Source organism: Apteryx rowi, unplaced genomic scaffold (assembly GCF_003343035.1).
Source record: "Apteryx rowi isolate R43461 unplaced genomic scaffold, aptRow1 scaffold_203, whole genome shotgun sequence".
Taxonomy (NCBI): domain Eukaryota; kingdom Metazoa; phylum Chordata; class Aves; order Apterygiformes; family Apterygidae; genus Apteryx; species Apteryx rowi.
Window position 1 is genome coordinate 586,804 of NW_020448342.1, and position 26,202 is coordinate 613,005.

General features: G+C 40.5%; 1 protein-coding gene across 1 annotated transcript in view; it reads left to right on the forward strand.

The window, feature by feature from the left end:
- Positions 1-26,202, forward strand: part of ZNF608 (zinc finger protein 608) — an 86,824-nt gene that overhangs the window by 20,119 nt on the left and 40,503 nt on the right. Inside the window, exon 2 of the mRNA XM_026063933.1 lies at positions 19,361-19,616. Coding sequence (XP_025919718.1) covers positions 19,361-19,616 — 256 coding nt within the window. The remainder of the gene's footprint in view (positions 1-19,360; positions 19,617-26,202) is intronic.

Below are 26,202 nucleotides of genomic sequence, written 5' to 3' on the forward strand. Positions count from 1 at the left end.
CAAATGTAATATTACTTTCAGAATTGAATGGGGGAGTGGGATGAGGAAGGCGGGTTAATCTGCTAACGAATTTTCAGTATCTTCCAGGAAGCAAACCTTTGATAAGTTTAAATATAGAGGTCAGAATATGTTCTTCTCTTGTCCTGTTGGACCGTCATGTGTATGGCCCATGGGTGTTTTGGATCAGATCTTGCTTCTGTGGCACAAAGAGGTCAGTGCATTTACTCATGTGAATGGACTCCAGCTCCATGGATGAGGAGTGTGACACCTGTGTTGTTCGTTCCCGTACTTGCAGTACTTTCAGTGTTTTGACCTAGAGAAGGTTACCTGATCTGGAAACTGAAAGTCAGTATATTTTTTTTCAGATAACTAGGCTAATTTGTTTTAGTCATTGCTAAATTTGTAAAACCTCTGAGAAACCAGGTTATGAAGAGGGATGAAATGTAAGCTGTTTTGAGGTTAATTGACTCTCTTTTTAAATCACAGCTTAGCTTAAAAATATACCTGTAGCCCACTTCAGAGCTTAATTAATAAATTCATTGGGTATGACAGCAGAGCATCATTACAAGTCCCTCAAGAAGAGAAAAGTAGTTTCTTTGGTTTAGTTTAAGCCAGGCTGTGCTTGCTAAATCCTGTTACAGCACTGTGATGATTCTTTAGTATCTGTATCAGTTTGCCAGTGTGGAAATGGACTATGCTAAATCTTGTTTTCTTGATTTCAGGACATGAAATGTCACATTTTTGCTCACTTCTCTTACAAAAGAATCTGCATAGCTCTCTTGCAAAGGAACGTCATCAGATCTGTCTTGGCCGTAGTCTTTGTATTCATAGACTTCTAATGTACAGTGAGGCTATACCTGTGAGATGGGTGTAAATGGATCTATGCCAGGACAGATTTGGTTGCTGATTGCCCAAGTGTGTCTCAGCCTGTAGGTATAAGTGAAGCCATTTTGGGAGGCTTCTAAAAGAAATGCCAGCTGTGATCCCACATCTGGTTGCAGCTGCATCTACCCAGAGTACTATCGGTACTCATTGCTTCCCCTTCCCACCTTACTTTCCACAGGGGGGGCCGTTCCTTAGCCTGCTTCTGTCAAAAAACTATGAAAAGAAACAAGTCCAGGTGATCTAAGCAGTGAGCTTTTTCTAACCTGGTGCTGGACTTGGCCAGGATGGAAAGTGACTGCACACGGGGTTACCCGGACAACTTGGAGTGGGAGGCAGTGGTCTCACATCGATGATGAGACCCTGGGTTCAATACCCTCAGTCGGTGTGGCTTACTTGCAGCCATAACAAGATATATGACTGCAGGCTAAGTGTACTGAGTTTGTTTGGGGCATTTAGACTGATATAGAGCAATTTATTTAAAAAAAAAAAAAAAAAAGCTCAAAAGGGTTGAGCACTTCAATTTTTTTTTCTTTATTATATCATATTACCTGCTTTCTTCGTGAAAGCTATCACTTTTCTGAGTAATTCTTTCTYCTTATTTTCGCTAGATTAGTGATTATCCTTACTTTTGCTTGCATTTGATGTGATACTAATTCCTTGCATGGTATTCTCGTACTGAAGTGCCTTTTTCTTTTTTTCTTTTTTTTTTTTTCTATCTTGTGCTGTGTTCAATATTAGTCAAACAGGTGGAGTATAGGGAGAAAATTTTCCCCCAGACCTTCCCGTTCATTTGACAGATTGTATATGTCATCAGATCTCTAGTTCCCTGGTGTAGTCAGTCAGGTTCCCCTGTTGTTTCTGTGGATTTATCAACCAGGTACTAAGGAGAAAAAAGTATTTCGAATTAATAGGAAGATGTGTTGTGAAACTGCAAAAATGCTTAGAAGTCTCCAGTTTAAGCACCGTATCTGAAACAACTCTTTTAGGGCTTTCTTTTTATTTGGGGAACCAACTAGGTTTCGACAGGCACCGTCCCTGTGGGTTAATGAGAGCCGAGTGCAGAAATGCGTCTGTCCTTTATTGTCCTGCCCTGGAAGCCCCCATCTAGAGCTCCTCTTTAGCAGGGTTGGAAGGTGCTTGGCTGCCTGTCTGGTGGTCAGGGGCTGTGGTGGTCACTGGGAAGGATATCCCAGCTAGCAACAAGGACAGTGTTTTGAGGCATAATGGTAGGAGCTGGCAGTGAGTCACTTCATATGAGTGGAACTTAATTGGATGAGAAGGAAATTCACTCCCCTATTTTTCAGAGAAAGCTGTTGTGGGGGGGAGGTTGAGCAACATCTGTTTTCTTGGCAAGGGGAGGGATTTTGTGGACACTTGCCACCGGATTCTGGAAAACTCGCTTTTCAGCTTGGAAGGCACTTTGGAGCTGGTGCAAGATGGAAATGGCTTTGACTTTGTGGCTCTCTGGAGTGCTGGTCAGTCTTTTGGGGATCTTCCTTAGGGCTGCTGATGGCCCTCTATACCTGAGGTAATAGGTATGGGTCACCTTTGGTAACAGGTAACTATATAATCCCTTGTGCAGCTGGTTTAATTGATAAATTTTGTGCTTGTGTGGCAACTCTGTGTTGTTTAGGGCACCAGGCTATGATCCAGTTGCAGAAATGGTATGGCTTGAAGCTGCTAGTTGCACTGCTGTTCTTCTGAACGTAACGCACATTAGCTAGCTAAGAGCTAGCTGGGTTATCCCCTGGCGCGGAAATAACAAAAGCGCCTGTCTGGCAGGGGAGAGGCAGCAGGAGAGCAGAAGCTCTCAGTGAAGGAAGGGCAGTCTGTTCGGTGAGTCGCTGTGTTGTCACATTGAGGTTGGGACATAACCTATGAAGCTGGGATTTCTTGTCTTTCTCTGGCTATAATATGGCCCTAATGTGATTTTGCCAGTCCTGGATATGTGAAGCTGAAATTTAGCTTCTCAGCAAGTAATATATACCCATATGAGCATTTGGTATGCGTTCATTCCTCTTAGCCGCGTTGTCACAGTGGAGAGGAGCATATGGCAGTAACTAATTACCAAAGAGTTAGTTTCTCTTCAGTATGCCCACATTTTCATATAGATGCTTATGCTTGTAGTAACTTGGATTTCAAGCTGCTTTCATCTCAGCAAGAAGAGCGTAAGGAGCACGAGAGATGAATATCAGCAGTTGCTTTCTTTAGAACTGGGGGCTGAAAGCAAAACACCATCTTTCCTGGTTACAGTTAACCTCTGCTTGAACTCCGGACGGTTGAAACTGGCACCGGCCCCATTTCTCTGTTCTGGAACTTCCTCTTCCCAATTTGTGCATAAAGATATCTTGGGAGTTACCATAATGACGACTGATGTCATTCGCTGGGCACCGGAGAGATAGCTTGAATGACCTGGCCTGACAAATGGGCTTTAGTTGGCTGGAAAAAAGAGGCAAAGCTATTTACTGTACTTGTTCACCTGATACGTTACCGCAAAAGGACTTCCAGACTGTTTTGCTTTTTGTCTAACCTAATTAAAGATCTAAAGAGCTGCGCTAATAAGCCACAGATATGTGCTGTGCCGAGACCGATAGTTGCTTCCATATTACTTGTGCTAGAATAAGTGCGCATAATTGGAGAAAATGCTTTGCTGGGATGGGTGTGGCTCTAAATTTTACGCGTTTAGAAAGTAAGGGCTATATTTGGCCTGCCCGCAAAGTCTGTAACTAATTTAGTGGATGTTAGCGTTTGTGTCCATATGCTCAGCTTTGATTCTGAAACAGTTTCAAAGTTCGGTGAAATGATGTTTGTTCCCAAGATGTTAACTTTCTGAAAAGGCACTGTACACCAGTTAATTAGTGGTGTTTATAGGATCAGCATGTTATTAAATAAACAAATTCCTGACAGTAATTAAAATGTGAGTATGATAGTCTTAAAATACAGTTATCTGGCCTCTTTAAAGATACAGCTTATGTGCTGCTCTGTGTCTGTGCTATGTTTAATTAGAAATCACAGTCTAATAATGGGAATGTTTACTCTCTAATGAAACTAAATATAGAGATCTCGTCACTATTTGTCCCTGCTGTTACAATGAGCTGTGYTGTCTGTATTAAAATTTGAATACTTCCTCCCCAGTCATCTCTGTTAAATAAACTAGTTATTGATTGGGAACTCTACTTCGCTGATTAGCAGTTCTTTACTGCCCATATTGCTCTTGAAAGCGCAAGGATAGCCTAAAATGGCTGCAGATTATGATGTATGGCTGCTCTTGTGAAACTGCAGCTGTGAATCTAAAAGAGGATGTAACCATGCAGAATCGCTCTTTTAGATGGTCATTAGCACTGCATAAGTACAAGCCTCTTTTTCAGATAGCATTTATTCTTCACGGTTCTTCTACTAGTATTTGATGGCAATGTCATTTGCCAAGCACTGAATAACAATGAATGTTTTCTTGAAGTACAGTATTCTGAACCAGTGCTTTTTAAGCTGTTTAAGTGCTTAATTTTCGTTTGACTGCTCCTTTTCATGCAAATGTGAGTGTAACAGAAAAAGCCAATACATTCTGCTCTGTTGTGCTGCTGTGACATATGGGACAGAGCTGAAGGCTTGTGTGTAGGAGAGGGAAACATAGCTTCATTTGTCAGATTTATCCGCTGGCATCCTGCTCCAGTTTTATTCCTCTTTCTTACTTTTATTTAGAGCCTGCACGCACACATACACACACCCCACAAAGCTTTCTCTGTGCTACTAAGGAAGAAGCAAGCCAAGAAATGGTCTCTTTTTTGCCCCCAAACAAATAAGAGACCAAATGCTAGGTTCCTTTTATGGGAAGGAAAAGGGGACTCAGGTCTAAGTAATTCCGTGTTTAATTTGTTTTCTTCTCCTTCCAACGATCTCAAAGCACTTCTAGGCATTAGGAAGATGATTTTTGAAAGCCACATTTTTATGTGGTTAACACGTACAACTGTGGCAAGATTCTCAACAGTCTAGCACCTATTTCTGCCGTTACGAGGGTCTGAGGGAAAGCCCTGCACCCAGTGTGCTTTGTTCTTCTGAACATCTGGCCTCTTGTTTTGCTTTGTGAGCTATTTTGAAAATCTGGCGTCAGTTCTGGGTTTTAAGCTCTAATTAAATATAGCGCACAGTCTGGCTATAAGCTTCACAATACCCAGAGAGGAGGAAAAAAAGCTGTCCCTATTTTAGAGACAATGAAACTGAGATGGATCACTGGCTTATTGAAAATTGCCAATACGTTTCCATACTGAACAGCTCCCTCAAAAGTGGCTTTTAGAGCCTAAATTCAGACTGAAAGAAATACATCCACGATTTCAACAGTTCTAGGTTGTAGAACCACTAAGCAAATTAATTACACTATGGCCAAGAAATGAGTCATACTATGCCGTAAGATTTGGTGGTATCCATTCCTACATTAACATCAATCTCTTCAACACAGTTTGGGGATGCGAATTAATACTCGGTTTTAACTTAGTAGAATAGCAAATAGTATATTCTTTCTGTGGAGTAGTAAACAAATACTTTGCAGAATTTAAAGGCCGCAAAGCTAATTGTGAAAAAAGCATATGCAGTTAACTGGTGATTCCCTTTAATTATCGATAGTATTGAAACTTAGTGGCAAGTCTTCAGTAGATGCTCAAGCTAATCCAATGTGGGGTGGCTTAAATACTTGTTTCTTTGCTGTGTAGGATTAAAGAATTTTCTGTATGTTATGCATACAAGATCCAAGAGGTTTGTATTTATCTGAGTCTTTTGGCCATTTTTTCTTCTCTATAGAAAACCTAGGTTGCAATGTAAGAACATGTATGGTGTATGTGAAGTTCTTTTTTAGAGATCTGTCAACTCCATCTCTGTATCTTAGATGTCTGTTTATGCTTTTTCCGAAGTTATTTTAGGTGTGCCTTATCTTCTTTTCTGTCCTCGTTGCTCTTCAGGAAGCATTCATTCAGTGTTGTCTGCTTGACCATTAGTCATAATGATACTTCAGTGATAAAGGAAGCTTTATTCCCAATGTGTTTTTAACTGTACATACCAGGACCTGTCACATATACGCTGTTGACATCAAAGAGATTTTGCAGAAACCTATAATTTTGCAAAAATACAAACCAAGTTGTATTTTCACCTTTCATATTTCGCATTCTAAAAGGAAAATTGACTGGTCTGCCTTTGGTGTCCAGAAGGAGTGAAATTCCAGAAGTAAATAAAAACAATGACAAGCAAATTTAACAATTTCTATTTTCAGTTACCTAAAATAATATAAGCAAGGTAGCTTCATTTTTAATCTGTCAGTATCCCTTTAAGGTAGTTCAGTGTTGATAATGTTTTCTGCATTTTCATGCTGAATAGCTCCCTCAAAATTGAAAAATAAGTATATCATTATATTCACTATCTGAAAGTAGTGTATATGGCTTTGAACGAAAATACTGTGTAATGCATTGAGAAGTGTTGTCAACCAGTGCACGTTTTGTTTTATTGTAGTACAGTATTTGCTTTAGCCCATTTAAGAGTCCATGCAATAAGAAGGAAAGTAAAGGCAGCAGAGGTGTAATAAACACTGGTTTAATTTTTACAGCACAGTACATTATAGAACTATAAAACTGTGTGATTGGCTAAGTCATTAACACTGCCTTAAATCAAATAAGTGTTTAAAGCCTGACACGCTTAGTGCTGAAAACCTGTATATCAGCAACTTTCTATTAGAGAATTTAAAAAGTAACCAGTGTTGCCTGGAACAAAGATTGTGCCACTGCGCATCTTCTCGAGCTCTGCATTAAGACAACCATCTGATTATTATGAGACTTTTCATGCACTCCCTTATTTTACAGCAGTCATCTCTACAGCAGTTCAATGCTTCCTTCAAAGCTGTGCCATATAGAGCCTGCAGAAGGTTTGTACAGGATCACCGCCAAAATGATTAAAGTCCGCCCCTACGCTTACTTTATGAAAGGTTTTGTTTTTGCTTACTGCTACAGCCTGCATTTATTAGTAGCCTGAGTTAGGGGGCATAGCAAGGGCCAATCTAAAAGTCATTCAAGTCAGTTAAAGTCTTTCCACTTTTCTAATAGGATCTCGTTGATCCAGGCCCATATTAATTGTTCACGTTCTTGAGCTGAGTTTTTCCATGTTGATTTAAGAGATCCATAATAGCCTGATTTGCAACAGCTCAGAAGTCCCAGATTTTTGTACACAGTGCTCAGCACTTTCTGAAGATGATGTCTTCAGTTGGAAATTTTGAAAATCTTGACCCTGTTTTGAATGCAGTCTAAAAATAGATAAACAGTATCTCCTCATAAGTTGCTAGATACTGGAAGGCCACTCCTGTCAAACTTAACTTGTGTCACTGGACACATTAAGTTCAACATTTGGCGTAAGTTTGTATTAGCTCATTCAAATTTGAAAAAAATGTTAGAGAACATTTGGAAGACGAATTTCCTGTCTCAGCCAGCTGAACAAAAACATGGCCTCTTAATAAATTTAGCTTCTTTTCACTTTGAAGATAACATTTTTGCCACTATCTGCTTCACAGTGTTTGATTTTTCTTTACTTTCTTATTTTACAATTTGGTTACAAATGTAAGCTACTGATTTAAAAGACATCTCCCTGAAAAATATGTTTTCCCAGGTTAGCTTTTAAGCAGCTGAATATCAAAATCAGTAATCCTCATAGAGAGGGAGAGAGAGGAAAAAAAAATACATTGAAATTAAAAATACTAGGTTTTTGAAGGTGGTTTGTCACAGCAGGATGACCTTATTGGACATGTAAGAGGCATACATCCACCCTGGATATATATCAGAGAGATCCTTTTCTTTAAACCAATGGATATATTCCCAAGCCATGTCTAGGAAAAAAATTGTATCAGCTGTTAAGATGAAAGTAGTAGATTTTTAAGGACTTAGTGTGTGTACGGGAGGCTGTACTTTTAGGCATTGCTTTCTCTGTGAGGAAAAAAAAAAAGTGTTAATCCAAATTAGCCAAGGACTCTGGCACACAATATTCAGTTATAAAATGTCTGTGTTAGTTTAAGATGTTACAGGCTTCTGCCACTAGCTGCTCTGGCCATGGCTGTGTCAGCAGCATGGGTCGCGTGCAAGTCCTCCACCGCCTTCAGCGCAAAGCGTGCGCTTAGCGTGCGCTCCACCTCTGCACAAAGCTGTCCCAAAGTGAGCGGTCGCTGTCCTGCCTGCCTGTGGGCCCTGGCTCCCTGGCTGGCATGTCAAGATGAGTCCCACCAAAAACCCCAAACCAGTCATGTTTTTTTCTTTTTTTGACCAGATGTGAGTTGCCTGCCTGCTTGGGTGTATGAACACCAGGGCTGATACAGGACTGTATCCTTAGTTAAAATTGTCATTATAGGTGTCCCTGAAGCAGTTAAAGCTGTGGTAACTAACCCTGCCAAGGCTACCTGGAATCTGGGACTGGCACCTCTTTGCTGCAGCTGTTTCCTGAAGGGACAGTTCTACAAAATCAATCGGCTGCTTGAAAAGTTTCCTGCCTGTGTGTCCTTCCATGCGTGATTATGGCCCCCACAGCTAAGTCAATTTGACTAATAATATGCCATCCTCCAGCAGGTTGTGTATGTGTAATAGTCCAGTTAAAAACAACTGAAGGTGGGAATGAGTACCTGAAAAATAGAGGGGGGGAATGGGAACCTTTTAAACTGGCTCATCTGACAAAGAATATGTATTTTGGAGCTGTTCCTAAAGGTACAAGTTTCAAATTAAAGGACCTGGGGCAGCAGACCCAGCCTRAGAGGCTCCTTCTTCTTCCCTCTCTGCTCAGAGGTTCATTGCTAGCTTGTACAAAGGGAGCTCTGGTAGGACCCCACAAACCAAATTCTCTCTCTTCCGTGTTACATACGCTAAAATATGTCCTTGGCTGAAGTGAACCCAGGGTGTTCACAGACAGTCTGTAAGTTTATTTTTAGGCCCTCGACTAGGGTCCAGACAGGACTAATTGATGAGTGGACCAAGCACAAAGACTATGTCAATTAATATTGCTGTATTTAAAATGCCAGCAACTGGCTGTTTGAACTCCATTTCAGTGGGCATGTTTACATTTGTAGGAAGGAATAAATGCTCCCTTCAGAAGTGTATTCTTCTCTTGTGTCCCTTCATTTATATGTACAAAGAGTAAACCCCCTACTTAGACACCCAGGATATGAATAAAGTCAGTAAGAAAGGCACAGTTGTGGGATTTTTTTTTTCCCCACAAGTTGGAAGACCAAAATGAACCTGAAGATGAGTTGTTAGTATTCCTAGTTTATAGTTTTGCAAAGTCATTAGCGAGATAGAGTAAATGGATGCCTTTAGGGCTGCCTAATTTGTTTATAATAGTAAATGGCTCTGGTTTTGAGGGAAGAGAAAAGCCATCAAACACTTCTGTGCATGGATGTTCATTTCCAAATATTTGAATAATGATTGAGGTTGTATAATTGATACATTCAGGAAAGGAATGCATAGAAGTTGTCGCCTTTATCCACCCAATAGAGCTTTTGCAGCCCTTTACAACTTCCCATATGTTAATGAAAAACATTTTCTGAGAATTTGGCAGCTTTGTGCTTTGTAGCTGATGCCAACTTTTTTCATGGACCAGTTCAAGGCAGAGCAAAGGGAAAAAAAATGCCTTGTTTTAGTGCCTGAATTACTCTGACAAGCTTTCACATTGCCCCTCCTCTTATTAATATTCTTTTTGATGTGAACTTGTAAAACAGAGGATTGGCTGTTAATCTCTGGGATCTCAAGGGCTTTTGGCAGTGGCCCATAATTGATGTGTTCACATGGCTGTTGTCTGACTACTAATGATTAGACAGCAGTGTTATCTCCCAGCTAAATCAGTGTTGCATATAAATCACACTTGATAAACTGCAGTTTCATTTCTTCAAAGAGTCTGTACATGTCTATATGCTTTGATAGAACTGCCAGAGGCATTTCATGATTTCATGACAGTTTAGGTTAGGTTTATTTTTTATTTTAGTTGGGCAAAATATTTGAATTTCTACCAAATGTAGAAAGAACTGGTTTTTGTTGTTGTTAATCTCATTGTGCAGTGATTAGAATAAAAAGGATATATACAGTCAGGGCAGAGCAGAGAATAGAAGGTGCATGTAACTAGAATATCACACGTGAAATGTGGAATATTTGGACTAATGATATCTTTTGCCTTCTTGCTTGTACAGAAGGGGAGTTTCATTTGCAGCAGGTGCTGATCACTTTGTSAGGCTATAAAAATAGTCTGTGACACAGTGTAAGAAAGGAGGAAGTTTAAGGCTAGGCTGACGTACTGAAACACAAGATGTTTCAGCTATGGTGTTTGGGGTTTTCTGAGTGAAATTGTGTCCTCTCCATTTCTCTGTTCTTTCTCAGCAAAACAGGAATCATAAGCCCCAGCTGCAACTTGGCAAACATGAACTTGTGTTTGTGTTTGGGTGCTTACACAGCATGCTAATGAGGATCCCTAGGTACTAAGGCAAAATCAATAGGAATTAATGTCATTGAGGTAGAGACACAAGAACAGAGATCTCAAGGTCACCTACTTCTAAGCCATACAGAAGAAAAGATGTGCTGTCTGGTTCAGTGGCCTGTAATCAGATGATTTGGTGCTGATAGTCTAGCTCCTTTCATAAAAGAGGACTAAATGAACATGAAATCTAGGTTTCTCCTCTCTGCCAAAATTGAATTGCCTCAAAACTGAAGCAGTTAGGTAAGTAAACTCAGGAAGATCTTCCCTACTGACTCCAGTTCGTGTATTTGTCCTTATACTGTAAGTTTAATCCTTTAGTCTCACTCTTAAGGACTGTCTGTCTGACATTTCGCATTGGTACCATGTTCAATTTAGAAAGAGGGAAAAATAAACATTTTGGAGGGAACAGTTATTAGCAGTTTCCTCCATATAGATTATTTTTCTGTTCAAAATCTTCACTGTACTTGGATTATTTTCAGAATTTTTTTAAGGCCTCTTGAAAAATTATTTGAAATGCTGACTTCCTCTCTCCGTGCTAAAAAAAACACTGCAATTCAAATTCTGCCCACAGATATGCTTCAGTGGAACTACTCTGGTTTTACACCAGAGCAAAGGTGCACACCACTCAAGAGGAACATTTGACTGTTGTAATTAATTGACATTCTGTAACATATTGTAAAAAGTCCAAACTCCATTTGAGAATAAAGATTTTTTGTTAACTGCAGATCTTCAACCACAGGCATTTGCAGGGATAGCTAAATAATGATTCAGCTCCCTTTTCAGTAGAATTACCGGAGTGAAAAAGTTGAAAAGCAATTTAAAAATGGTTTCATTTAATGACTTGCTAAATAACTGTGAATGTATACGTCCTGTTTTTAATAGCAATAATACTATCTTGTTCTTTAAATAAAGTTAGGACATTTGGTAATACTTGCAGATAATGGTGTAAATTTATATGAGAAAGAGAGAAGCTGACTAATGTAGGAGACCTAAAGCAATAGTATATTGAAAGATGCTAACCCCAGATCTGTCTGTCTTGCCTAAGAAGCCAAAGGGCTAGCTAAATTAGAAATGTGGGGGTCGATGAACACTAATAGATATTGGTCCGTGGTCCAAGATATTGGTCCATGAATTTTCAGAACATGCTAAAAAATGTCCTCCCTAAGAATCTGGTCAGACAAAGAAAAGGTTTTGGTACATGTCAACCATCAAGGGAGCTCGTCCTGTTTCTGAGGATTATAGAAGTTCTTGGACAGACTACGGTAAGAGATATTAACAGTTCATTAGATTCTCTCACCAAAATCTGCTTAAATTGAGGAAGCAAGGGCCTGAATCATAATGCATGCAACTTCAAACTCACAAAGTAGAGTAGACAACAAATAGGTAGAAGGCAGCAAAAATCTAGTTATAGGACACTGACTTGCAGAAATGCTGAGAGGTGCAAAGAAGCCAGACTAAAAGATACCCTAGCTTTGCTTTACTTGCAGTCTTGCTTTACTCTGGTTATATACAATGCAGGTTCCTGGAAGACTCACGCAATTATATTGATTCTGTATAGCCCCATGTTCCAGAGTGGCTGAAGAGGCAGCTCTTCCACCAGACAGCAGTCTGCTGGTAATGGAGAAGTTCTGCTGTGGGGTCAGAGGGATGTGGTGTGATTTGCCTGGACATTGAGAATGAAAACTTGAGAAGAAATGCAACAGTTAAATGGAAGTCAGTCGTGGTACAATTAAATTATCCATTATCTTCCTATATACAATTCAGGATGGGAAAACTTTCCTTGATAAATTAATATCCTGCTAAGTGATACAGCAAGTACAGCTTCATTCCTCGTCGAAGTCTCAGACCTGTTAGAACTGAACATTGGCAACTTCAAGGTATCAATTATTAGTAATGCTGTGGAATAGCCATATATAAACACCTTATCTTTTTATCTAGGTTCAGAACCCCAAGCAGTTGTGTCTAGAAGAAACTTGTGGAAAAAAAGATGTGATTGCCATCTTTAAAATTAAAATCTTTGTTGTTACAGTTTTCCAAAGGGTCACAGAACTAGGTAAAGAAGTATCTAATCCCTTACCAGGACATGACTCTGCCTCAGTTTTTACCATATTCAGATGCAAGACACCATCTGATACAGGAGCTTGTCTTATCCATATTCTGTCTAAACCCAAACAGAAATTCCTTTCTTGACTTGGAATACTGTGAATCTGTCTAGACAGGATAGGGGTCTTAAGGGAATTTCAGTGCTTGTTTATTCTGTTTTAAAGCTCAGCAAAGGTTCAGGCAGTGACTGACATAAAAGTTTGGAAGTGCAAATTGAGGAATTGACTATGAGAAACCAAGTTTCAGTAGAGAAAGGTGCTCTAGAGACTTTCAAGCAGAGTTATCCCAATCAATATGATTTTCTTGGGCTGAGAGAGGAGAAATGTTTTTACTAGAAATTTGCAGGTGGTAATCTGGGCATCCTCCCAGGCCTCTGCCAAACATTAAGAGTTGACATACAGTTTTTCACAGATGCAACCTTTGGCAGAAGGATATCGCCAGCAGCTGTCAAATGCTAATCTTTCCCATACTAAAATGGGTGAATGGCTCTGGGAAATCCCAAGCATCTGAGCTAGAATAGAAGATATAAGGGAGAACAAGGAATTCTCCTTGCCTGTTGTTTTTCTTGTTTTACATTGATCTCCCTTGAAAGTCCATGTTCGGAATAGTTTAGCACCTTTGTATCTGCATTAGACCCTGCTGAAAGATTTGAGTTCTCATTGTGATCATCATTGTATGTTGTTATTGTCCTAAAGAGCATTATCATTACCGTATCTATGGAACTGCTGCTGATATAGTCCCACAATGTCTGAGGAGGTCTGGAAATCTATATGTGAAAGGAATAGGAAATTATCAACAGAGCGGGTGTTGGCAGAACTGTGTTTGCTGGTTGCACAGTTGATTGGAGTGGCATAGATGATCTTGAATACAAGGGGAAAATTTTTCTCTTTTCCTTGCAGTAAAAGGTTAATAGTATTGCAAGAGTTCTAAGTGGAAGATTTTGCTTAATAACAAGGTATGCACAATACTGAAATTATTCCAGACATGAGTGATTTACTGAAAGAAWAATGCAGCAGTTTCTTTTGCAATGTCTTTTTGTTTGACTTTTTTTTTTAACTACTCAGTTGATTGAAGCAGAAAGGTCCGTTTTAAGAGTAGGAAATACTTGGAATCTCCAAGTAGATGCTACTTGTATTAGTCAGTTGAACATAATTACATCTCAGGTTTCTTGTCCATGCTACAACATTTGGAAAGCATATTTTTTGGATTACTCTCAGGCATAGGATCTTAAGTCTAAAATGTGGATGAAATTTAGGCAGTCTGAATCTCCTTTATCCTTCCTTCACATTCAAACTCTTATGGTCAACTGAACTGACGATCACAAAAACTAACCTCCTTAGTTCCTCTGACTTTTCTGTGTGTTGAATATAAGACTTGTAGATTTGCCTATCTAGTGATCAAAATTCTTTTCTACAGCCAAATCATGTAATGTTTCTTTTCTCCTTTCCAAACATGGCAGTGATCTTTTTCCCCCCATTAATTTGATGTAGAAAGTTAGTTCATCTAAATATCTTTATGTCTTGTAATAAACAAAATGGCTTTAGAAAATGACCAAAGATTTCAAGGATGTGATTAAACCCTTCTCATCTCAAAACTGATATGAGGTTTTTTTGTTTTTTTTTTTAAACATCAGTTCTGTTAAGTATGGTGGCAAAATGCTCCTGGGTGGCTTCTTGGATAAGTTTAGATGCAAAAAAGTTCTGAATTGAGTTTAAATTGAGATTTTTCAGATGAAAGAGAGATTCTTTGTAGGAGCCATTTTTATTACGTGGTAGAATATGAGTGGATAGCTTCGTTTTTTAGATGTATAAATTCTTTGTGGGGCAAGGTTCGTTAGGAAAAGAGGCATCTTTTCTTGGATCAGTGAAATGCCTGGAAAAACAGACAGGTTTTCAAGGACACAGACATTTTTTCCGTGTTACATTCTTCCACATTTGTTTTCTTCCAAAGTAGTTTTATTGATTTCATTAGCATTACTTCTGGTTTGTGGTGCTGTGAATGAGATTGGAATGAGGTCTTCTGGGGTCCTTGTTTCTTTAGAAGTGCGGGAAGACAGGGTGGGCATACTTTCTACAAAAACAAGTCAATCTCCCTTTTACCCTAAAATCTTGGTAAAGGAATTTGGAGAAAAGCAGCACTTCCATGTGGAGATGAATTCCTTTATTTCCTGCTTTTCATTTCAGATATAGTGATTCTGTGAAGTACTGCTTTGTAACTTTAAGGAACTTGTTGATGCTGGTTTCAAGGCTGAAGGTTTCTCATTCCTTTCTGTCTCACACTGGAGTCTTTCTTAAGGAAGGGCTTAGTTTTGCAAATGGTTACATTTTGGTTTTAGGTATATTCCATACTAGGTTTGGGATAGTCTTCTTTCTGCATTCCTTCTACAGATGTTCCCGCTGGCAGTGCTTATTTTTCTCAATTTAAAAAGCAGGGCCCTTCTGGAAGGGGCTGTCCCAAGCTTTGAACCTGCTCCTCTGCCTTGGTCTGAGCTGTATGATGGTACATGGATGAAATGGCGTGTGCGTTTCAAAACCATGTGCTGGGTGACGCTGCAGGAGYGTATGACCCTGTTGGGTCTTAGTCTGGTAGCTCTGTCTCCTGTCCTTCAGAGATCACTGCCAAAGGAATATTTTCACTAATAAGGTGGAACTACATATATTTTTATAGTTATACACCTGCTTGCACACTTTGGTTCACATCACATTGCCAGGCGGTTTGGGAGCTATTAGTTATTTAGCTTGCATTTTGTGATTTGTGGCAAAAACATTTCACACTTCAGATACGCACCCTCGGAAAGTTTTCAAAGTTGAAATGAATGAAATACCTATATGCAGAGTACATCCACTTGGTAATATGATCAAAAGCCATCTGTTTAAGTATCTGGGAAAAATGAGGTTATTTTGAGTAAAATGATAAAACTAATCCCCTTTTGGTCAGATTAGTACCATAGCAAATTAAGGTCATGAGGGTTTCTGGGTTACCACTCTTCTTTCATTCCTGGGGGTTTTCCACAAGAGTAGGTGAGAGACTGTCCCATAAACACTTAAAGCTCTTCTACCCTTGCAAGAAGGGGACTAGGATATGGCTGATGGCGGTAGTATGATGTCGGGCACTCTGACCTAGGAAGTCTGCTCAGATCCGTGTCCCTTCTGCTGTGAGCTCAGCATTATCCACCAACTCCTCCCTGGTTGTCAGGAAATCATTTACCAAGGCCACAAAATGTTAATTTTCAAATGCATCTTTAGAAAGCTTACATTGCATCGGGAAGATAAGCTTTCCTGAGAAGAACTTCATTTGAGTGTGTAAATTAAAGTGCCTGAGTAACTGCAGGAAATCCCTGTTTGTTAGAAAGACTTCCTGCCTCTTCCTGGTTGGGGCGACATGTCTTCTCTCTTCCATATTCTCTCCCACCTACAGACTAACATCATGCAGCCACCAAATTGCCTCTGTGCCCTGTCCAGAGCAAGGGGCGCTCCATGGAGCGCTTCCTGTCCTTGGTCGTGCTTTCCACTGCCGGGAACCATTGCTGCCTGATGCAATCAAACCCTCGGCGGTGGAGTGCTGCCCCGGATAACACTCCCGCCTTGTAGCCTTCAGTACTAAGCAGCTCTCAAAAGCCCTTGAAAGGGGGTGAATGAAGAAAATATCACTTGAATGTTTCCGTCAGTTTGGGAGCCCTTTGATTATGTGCATTAAGAGAGTATCTGTGTAAATAACCTTGCTTGGGTTTAGCTTGTCGTCCTCCTGTTGGAACCTCTGGTGTGATAAATAGCCAGGCTACTGCTTGGCGTGCACCAGCACCTGGGAATAATCATGCAAAAATAACAGTGAGAAACTGCAGAGCGTCTGTTCTTAACATTAACTTTCCTCAGTTTGACAGACTGCCACCACCAGATGTTTAGACTTATGTGCCTTTTTTCCACTGGAGATGGCCGCCTTCCTGCCTCTCTCTTGGCTGCTAATTGCTTACATCAGTGCCCTTCGGAGGATGCGGGAAAGCAGCGGTGTCCCTCCAGTATCCCTGAGAGCCACTGCTTTGCTGTGCCAATGGTCTGGTTATCCAACAAGATGGGATAATTTTAAAGCAGGGGAAACTGGAGCGATATTTAAGCTCTGCATATTTATTCTCACGAGAGAGGTCATACTTGCACAGCGAACGTGAACTTTAGCGCCAGTAAGTGTCCACTTACTTTGTGACCGAACCTTAGTGTTCTGGTTTGGCAGCCTAACGATCCCTTTTGCTGCAATAGCCACTTTCTTGGCCCTGTCTGCTCCGAGTGATTTTAGTGGAAAACATGAACATGTACAAGCAAGTCAAAATAAACCAGAACTAAGTACAAGTATTTGTAACAAAGAACTTAGCAGGGGATGCTGTCAGAGCTGGGCTTTCTTCTTTGGCTCCCCCTCCCTGTTTATAATACTTGCAGAGCGAAAGACCACATCTGCCAATTTCGTCTACAGTCAGGTAAAATGTTTGCTGTTTTAGCATGATAACAGCAAGTGTTTGGTTGGTTTCCCCTGGCTTTGGGACGAGCGTGTTTTATGGCAGAGTGCTGGGTACCGCGAGTTTTTGCCCAGGTTTGCAAAGCAGCATGCAAGCTCTGCAGCAGGCTGTTCCTTCAGCCTTGCTTCGTTTTGTAAAGGTACGCGGCTTAGCTTTTGGGGCACCTGGGCTCCATTTAGCTGCCCGTTCTCTCTTCTGGCCTGAGGTAGCATATGCGGAGAGCTCCTCTAAACTCTGCTGGGGGTACGTGTTGCCTCCATTGCCCTGACAGGGCTCAGGGCCGCCTAGCTGTTTGCCTCCCCTTGGCCCCCAACAGCCAGCAACTGTGGGGCACCAAACCAGTGTCCCCTGCCGCTAGGCACATGCAGGGTTATACGTCAGGCTTACTTCGTTCCGGAGATCTTGCAAGAAGCGGCTGCTGTTGGGGCTCAGCTGATGTTTGACCTGCCTGCTCCGCAAAGTGGCCTTGCACGTGCCCTGCCTAACCCTGCAGGAGTGGTGGCGTGGGGAGCAGAAGAAAGATAGGAAGTCTGATTCATTGCTCGACTGCATCGTTTTTATGCCACCGTAACTCAGCTTTACTCAGCAGAGTGCCACTGGCGTTAGCAGACCTTTGGTCTTAATGGTGCTTTGACATTCATGTTTTGCGCTTTTTTTTTTTTTTGCCTTTTTTCTGTTCCTAGCCTAAAAATTGTTTTAGTCATCATTTAAAAACAAAGCAAGAAAAAGGTTTGGTAAGAATCTGATTATAGCTCCTTTTCGCTGCACTTCTAGTGTAATCAAAATCAGAATTCAGGCTTTTTATTTATTTATTTTAGTGTTTGCTTATGGCCAGGTAGGACAGAAAATAAATGATCATACAGAACTTTTTATATATATATATATATATATATATATATTTAGCACCCTTAGGCTTGGGTGCACAGGTGAGAAGGGTATGAATGATGCTTAAAGAAAAAGAATGAAAAGGGATCCACAGTTAGAAGGGCCATTTGCTATTTTAAGGAAGTTCTTTACGATTCTAGATTTCCATTTCGTTTTCTCATTATGAAAAGTGGCCACATGATGAAGTGATCTGATCTGTGTTACAAAGAGTATGTGACCCAAGGATATACCCTTCAGTCCTTTCCTCTCTTTGCCTATTTGCCAACCTTGCTTTAAAAGAAAGCAAAATTAACTTTGAGCCACATTAAGATACACTTAAAAGAAYCCTAGGTCGCAGTGTGCTGTGAGACAGCCTGTCTTTTCTGTTGGGCCTTCTTGCAGGGGCCCAAAATGAAAAGCTGCATAGACTTAAAGGTGTTTCATCATCTATTTGAAAGCAGGTAGTGCCTTTTTATTTTATTTTATTTTTTTAAACCCTTGGACTGAAGAAGGATTTCTTGGTGTGAAACTTGTGATCTAATGGACCAAACAAACATGAGTTTTGGTATGTAAAGAATCGAGAGAGGATTCCCCAAGTGGCAGGRACAAGAAGGTGGTACTGAGGGTTGCCAGCTACTTAAGTGGATGCGCTCTTCCCCTCATTTAACATTCCTCATTGAATCTTTCATGTGACAAAGGACCTTGTGGCCACAGTAAAATACTGAGCACCTTCAGCACCAAACCTGTATACAGAAAATCTCTTCCTGGGTATATTGGAAGCCATGCAAGACCTGTAACTTCTTCAATTCACATGTAGATCATGTCGCTATGTGAACTGTCTGTATACAGGCTGATTGTCTGGCAAGTTGTGTTCTTCCACATACATGTTTTAGAAATTTGTAGAAATTAGATGGAGTGGATAGAGTCTTGTAAAAGTCCTCATCTGTTATTGCAAGTAGAAAGATGTAAACGTTATCTGTAAGCTGTTAGGTGGGTGATCCTAATGTATTTTAAATGATTGGATGACAAGAGATTGTTTGATGGCATATGGATATTAGAATTGTTCCAAGTGCTATTTTTTCTATGATGCACAGGAAAAAAAATGACGTTTATATGTCTTTGTACTGTCTTTCTAAATGTTTTTCTCTAAATAGAAAACGCAGTTCCCAGTTTGCAAAATTAATTTCCATTCACAAATCAGTCTTTGTCAGTGCCAAGAAAAAAGTGGCTTTAATCCTTTTCTTTAATTTTTATTATTATTTCATGCTAGCAGTCTATGACAACAGGGAAGTCTTGTAGAAACTTAGCAATTTGCCTTGTTTAGCATAATAGATTTTTTTGTGCTTAATTTTTCATGTGAAGCATTTGGGCTGATGGTTTAAAAAAAAAAAAAAAAGATGAGCTCCTAAGACTGAAATCACCCATAATACACCAAATCCCTACATACACAAATGCAGTCTAAGCAAACTGGGTTTTCTTTTGTTTGAACTCTCACAGCACCATTATAGTAAGTTTGTCTGTTGTTTTCAGGTTGATCCCCTGTTTACAGTGCCTGCTCCTCCACCTCCGATTTCCAGCAGTATCACACCTCAGATTCTGCCTTCCTACTTTTCCCCATCTTCATCCAATATTGCAGCACCAGTCGAGCAGCTTTTGGTACGGACTCGTTCAGTGGGTGTAAATACTTGCGAGGTTGGAGTAGTAACAGAACCCGAATGCCTTGGACCCTGTGAGCCTGGGACCAGCGTGAACTTGGAAGGAATTGTGTGGCATGAAACTGAAGAAGGTAAATTGTTTTTTCATTAGGCTTGTCTGTTAGATATGTTAATGAGGAGACTTTGCTGTATCTACCTGGACGCTAACTGGCGCCTCGCTAAGCTGTTGGGATGCCATTGCGTGCGATGGCAGCCACAGCTTTATAGCTAAGCTAGTGAGCTTTGTCTTCTATAAAAACCAACAACTTTTAATTTAAACAATCAGATTTTCCAAATGACCTGCCAGGTAACCCCAATTCAAAACAGAATTGTTTTCTGTCACTATATTGAGAAAAGCGTGTTAAGAAATAGCTAGCAGAATAGCATAAATATGCTAAACAGAAGGATCTTAGTTAAATGTACAACATGAGGGGAATATAAGGATGGGAGTGGCTATATGAAGAGTTTAGGTGAAAGCATRCAAAGCTGAATAATTTTGGAACTCAGCTCCTATGATCAAAACTGTCACCATTACACAATAACAGAGGTCCTAGAGCCCTCTTAAAAACTGTATTTGATGTTGTGTTTATTTTGTTTGCATTCTGGTTGCTTGAAACATGTTTTAAGAGGAAGACATGCGTGTTCAAAGAGAAACGTTCCATCTGGTGAAGAAGTGCTAGCTAAACCGGGCTGGCTTCTTGAATATCCTTGGGCGGCGTTTGGCCAAGCAGGCATGCTGGGGCACTTTGGGGAACGCTCCCCAGTGACTGGCCGCGATTTAGAACAAAGTCAGGAGAAAGAGGTTTATGCTGTGATATGCAGATTTTTCCATTTTGGTTTTCAAAAGCTCATTATTAAAATACCATCTTTCTCCCATTAATGCTAAAAATACTGCATGTGTACTTTAAGCTTCTGCAATTTTTGGTTTAATAGTGATGCATTTCTCCAGTTACAGCTGCTCGAGAGTCCTCCTGCAATTGTTTTCTCTTGTTTGTACTGAGGAGTATTTAATTTGCAGTGGTCTACCTTCCCCAGCCGTGAAAACAAGGTTATTTAGGAAAGGACATAATGAAAGAATACAGCGGTGCATTGCTTCACGATAAATCCTGACATCCTTCAGGCATATGCACAGTGGCATTTGGTCCTTTCCAGTGATATATAAGACCTCACCAAAGTGCTCTACACTGTCCTCTCAAAAATCAATATAGAGAGTCAGATTTACTTGCTTTTATATGCTCTCATCCATCCATCTTTYTCTCTGTCTATGTCTACAGCAGATTCATAAGGTAGATTGATCCTTTTAGATTGTTTTTAAAGCACAGTATAAATTCTGCTTTAAAATATCCCTGCAGAGATGACTGCCCTTAGCAGCTCCAATCTTCCTCGACTGGCCTGTATTAACCAGTGCTGGAATGTGTGGGCGTTAACTGTGGTGACATGAAAGAGCAGTAGCTGTTAATAGTGTTATTCTTGCTGAATAAACTAAACTTCTGACCCCCACTGAATTTAAGAAGCCGGCCTTGTTAAAGGTTTGGCACCAGCAATGAAGTATTTAAAGAAGTGCGTTCTGGCCAGGATGACATTCCGGTTAGCATTTTCTCAGCACTCTACCAGTTTAAAAGCTCGTGTTATTTAATGGAAATTAACTCCCTTAACCTTTTCCCAGTTTGTCTAAACAATTTTCTGAAACAACTGAGGGTGCAGTGAAGACAGGTTTGAGTGAAATGGTTTTGAATGTGCCTGTTTACAAATAGCATGTAGTGATGCCACAGGTGTGAGTGGCTACAGTAATAGACAAAATGGGATTTTAAAATGCTGCTCTAGTGATATAGGTAGAGTGTAGATTGTTTAACAGACTGAAGATAATAGGTATGATTTTCTCTCAAAGAAATGTTACTGTTTGAGACCCTGCTTTACTGAAGAAAATGTCATTACTTTTACTCTACTTCCCCCCCCAAACCAGTGCTCTCAGTTCACTCTGTATTATGAAAAATGACTTCCTAATGATCAATTTTGCATTTTAATTTAGTTTTGACGTTTGGAGCACACATGCATGTATATATTTAGCTGTTTTCAGATTTGCTGATATGTTCATGAAAGCAGCTATATAGCAGCTTGCATGAAGCCGTGTCTGCCAAATTTTAGAAAGCAGGGTGCAGATGGGTCTTTTATTTATCTTTAACAGAAGGATGATTATCAGATACTCATTTTCCCCAGTTATGATTTTGACTTTAATTAGGCCAGAACATGACCTTTGCTAAATTGGTGTAAATCCAGAATACTCTAACTGAAATCATTGTAATTGAGATCTAAAACCATCTTGTTGTTCATAATGTCCAACTGAAATATGCGTTTCTTTTGTGATGCCCATATGTTTCATTCGTATTCGCCCCCCTCCACTGCTCTCCAAGGCCTAATAAAACACACATGCAAACTGATATCTATCTATCTAGATATGTGATGGCTTTTTTTAAGGTAAAATGGTTCTAGTTGCGAGAATTGCTGCCCTCAGCCTGTGTTTTGCAATATTTGAACCATTTAGCCCTTCTGCGAGATGGATCATGAGGCAATTAGAGTATGCTTGGAGGATGTCTGCACACCCTGTAGCATATGGGAGCTATGAGCCCTGTGTGCGTGCTGGGCAGCCTTCGTGCRCTGCCGTAACTGGCAACAGGAATGCAAATACCGAAAGGATGTGGCAATGAGAGTTATAATAAGAACAGTGCAGTCCGCAGAGGAAGACAAAATCAGATAGTTTATGTAGAACTCATTACTAAATCTAATCCATGCTCTCCAGAAGAGAAGGTGCGTACTTGGGAATTCATGTTGCAAAGGTTTTGGGGATCTGAAATAACTGGTTTTCTTTTAGGAATGTTAAACAAGTTGTTGCGTTCTGTTGTGTTTGTTCTCCAAGGTCATAAGAAGGATGGTGTTTGGTTTTGTTATTCATGTTTTTAAGATAATCAGTCCAAAGGGGGGGGAAAAAAAAAGCGTTGAGTTTCAGACAAAATTGTGGCTGATCAAAGACAGCATTACTACTACAGCTCATTTATGCCATGCCAATCTATGCAGCTGATTTGATCAGTGGATTTAATAAATCAGACTGTTTTTCCCGGAGTGTTTCAATCTTAAGATGTGTAGAGGGAAGCTGGCATCTGAAGTCTGTCACATTTTGTTACAGGGCTTTGCAACTAACCATGGCTGTGGTTTTACTAATATAATTAACTGAGAAGGCTGGTTATCACGTGGGCATTTCTCAGTTGCACTGCTCACAGTTGTATACTGCTTAATTTTCACGTGCGTGCACAGGAGGCATTTTCTTCTGCGTAACATCCTTGTTTGGCTATGACTTGGTATGTACTCAAAGTGGTGCTAATGGTGGCGGGGAGAAATGAAGAAACTGATTGAGGCTACCTTGTAGTAGTGGAATGAGAAATAGTTGATCGGCAAGTCAACCCAAAAGCTGGCAGCTGATGCAGATATTTGATACCATAAACTCTTATTCAGTAACAGTAAAAATCCATTACATCAAGCAGCTTGGTAGTGTTGCTGGAGCGTGTTCTTGTTTGGTTCTTCTGATACTCTGTGTTTTTTCTGGGAAACAACTGCTAAAAGTCTGTATTTCTATATTGAGAAATAAGGTTAATCTAGAATCAGGTACTTGCTAAATGGTGTAATTATCTTCTGGGAAAGCAGTTTTGAAGAGAGCAGTAATTGTTTCTTACTGCCTGGAGGAAATAAAAATGACCCAGAAAAAGGGGAAACCACCAACCAACTTTCTAAATTGCTTAGAGCTTGTTTTTTTGGTTTTGTTTTGTTTCTCACACTCGGTTGCCCGGGGTCATGTCCTGCTTTTGGTGCTGCATCTGGTAGTGGAGTCAGCTTGCAGTGGTGAGGAGCGCTTGTTCTGCTGATGCCTTGTTTGCTTGAAGACGGCAGAGGAGACAGCCATCCGTCACCTTGCTGCCTTTGTGCACAGGGCGAGCTGTCAGCACGCTGCGCTTGCCTTCTCGCGTTGCTGCGCTGACATCCTTCCTCTCTGTGCGGTTTGGGTACATCTTGCCATTGCTGTTTGGCCATAAATAATGGAGAAATGAATTATAATTTTTAAAGAGTTCTCTTGCCAGCGTTAGCGTGTTGGCTTTTGAACTGGAGGCTGGCTGTCAAACGTGAGAACTGGGAATCTGGGGGTTGCTGTAATTTTATATCAGATCTCAGAAATCTGATGGCATCAGTGCTGGGGTCTTCCAGATGGGTACTGTCATCAGTCCTGACACTATTTTGCAGAAATTTCCAATGGAAAGGAGGAGACATAATTTACACGGAGGCATGCTGCTACCTGTCATGGATGGATTTCCCCGCCTGCTGTGTTTGCATTTTGTATGCATAGACATTGTTTTGAAAACATACCTATTGCACAGAGCTGAGCTTGATTCCTCTCTGCTTTTGACTATGTGGTGTTAGTTTTGCAAAAAGTATTTTAAAAGAATACAGCCGGTTTGAAATCTCTTTAGTTCTGTATGTGTTCGTACATGTGTGTAAGGGCGTTTATGTGTGTATAGAATTAAAAGAATCAGAAGTAGTCTGACTGCCTGTGATTCCCCTTAGCATTTTTTGTGGTTTAACAACCACATTTTCCTACTTTCACAAATACAAAGGCATGATGAAACAATGAAACTTGTAATGTTGAAAGCACTGTCAAACACGTAAGTAAACAAATGCAGAAATTAGAGAAAATTGTTTTTGTTTTTCTAATCTCTTTTATCAAAGAACCTTACAATAAACCATAGAAATTCAGACAAACATGATTAAATCAATGCTGTCGTCTTAAGTTCAGGCAAGGTTTATAGAGAGAGGTAATATGCTTTATTAAACCAAGTGATACAGTTGAAAAAACAGATAAGCTTTCAAGCTCAGCGCACTTAGTTTCTCTCCTTTCTGAGCAATGCAGAACATTAACTTGCTGCACAGGGAGAGCAGCGATTTGGTATTTTTTCCCATATCCAGCACGGAGCTGTAAAGGCAGTGGGGATTTTTATGGGAGAGAAGCACTGAAGAAGTTCAGAAATGAGGCTTCCTTACATCTGTGGTAGAGGGAAGTGGTTCACGGAGGAGGTGGCCTTTTTGGCCAACTACCTTAAGAGAACACCTGAAATCCAGCTCTCTGCTACTCATGTGAGTCATCTGCTGACCCGTATGAACATCCGTCAGTATCAAAATGCAGTCTGCTCAGAAAATGTCTAGACATATGCGTGTTTTCTATTTTTAAATGTTAAGTTTTATTGTTCCTCCTTCTGCTGCTTGAGATAGCAGTCCCAGTAAGTCAAGGGACTTAAGGAAGCCCAAGGCACCGAATTCTTTATAGCCCTCAACTGTCTCATTTTATTTCCTAGGGCATTTTGAGTCTGACCCCTCTTATGTGCCACACACAAACTTGTAGCAAAGCAGAAACAGGCCCTGTCTCACARTGGGGAGACAGGCTTGCATGGAAACCTCTGCTGGGCTCTTGTGGCAAATCTGCCTTTACAAAAGGAGTTTGGGAGATTGTACTGCTGGATGCAAACAGAGGGTCTGCGAAAAGTTTGAGATTGGTGTTACAGGATTTGGACCGTGAGAGGGATTTGGCAGTAGGTGCACTGAGGTTTTGTAAGCGGGGCCTTACCGGTCGCTTCACTGATATGCCTAACTTTTATCTGTTCGGTGTATGTGCTTGTCTAGGGATATAAATTCTGACCTTGTCCTGTAACTGGCTCCTGCAGTGCTTATTGCACTTTTCTCCAAAACATTCAGCGCTGGCTGCTGTTAGAGGCAAGCTAGGGGGCTGGGTGGACTGCTTGGTCTGAGCCAGTATGGCAGGAATTTCATCCTGATGTATTTTACGGCTATGACACAACTGCAGCAAAATGTTTGTGCTCAGAGAACCGAAAAGGGAACCGTTTCTGACCTGGCCAAGGAACTGTTATGCGTACCAGCCTTCAGTTTCCAAATTGCACTACTACTTGTTGTCTCTTTGATACTGTTTTCATCTAAAACAACTGAAACAAATAGTAATGTTAAAGGCAAACCCCTCTGTATCAACAGAATCCCCTTAAAGTGGTTTTAAGCCTTTGGGACTGACTCTTATGACCCAGGTACGTGGTTGAGTTGATGTGGCTTTAATGAGTTGCCATGAATCAGCTGAGCTATGGTAACCAAACCTTTCCAGGCTCTTAGCTCACAGCAAACAGTAGATAAATCATGTCCATAGAAACCTTCTTAGGGAAGGAGAAATGCGAAATAGATCCTGGGTGTTCCCTGCTGGCAGAGTTGTATGTCAGGAGGGGATATTTTGACCTCTTCCAATTTAATTTGGATTCTTTAACAAAGCGCTCCTTTTTCCAGAAATGTTCAGTTAGTCATTCCTTTTAACACTAATTTAAGTTTGAAGTTATTTGTCCAGGTATCACAGAGTAGTGAAGATCTGTAACAGGAAAAACTTGAAAAAGGGGAGGAAAAAAACAGAACCACTGCTACTTTCCAGGCTTTTTATATGCAGCAGAGAAGGCAGGTTGCTGCTTCTCCTCTCCCCTTCCTTCCCAACACTGTCCCTTCAGGTCAGCAGATTTTTTTTAAGACTGTGCAGACTCTTGAAAGAAAAGCACCTAGGAAACGTGTAAAGATGCTGCTGTTATGTTAAAT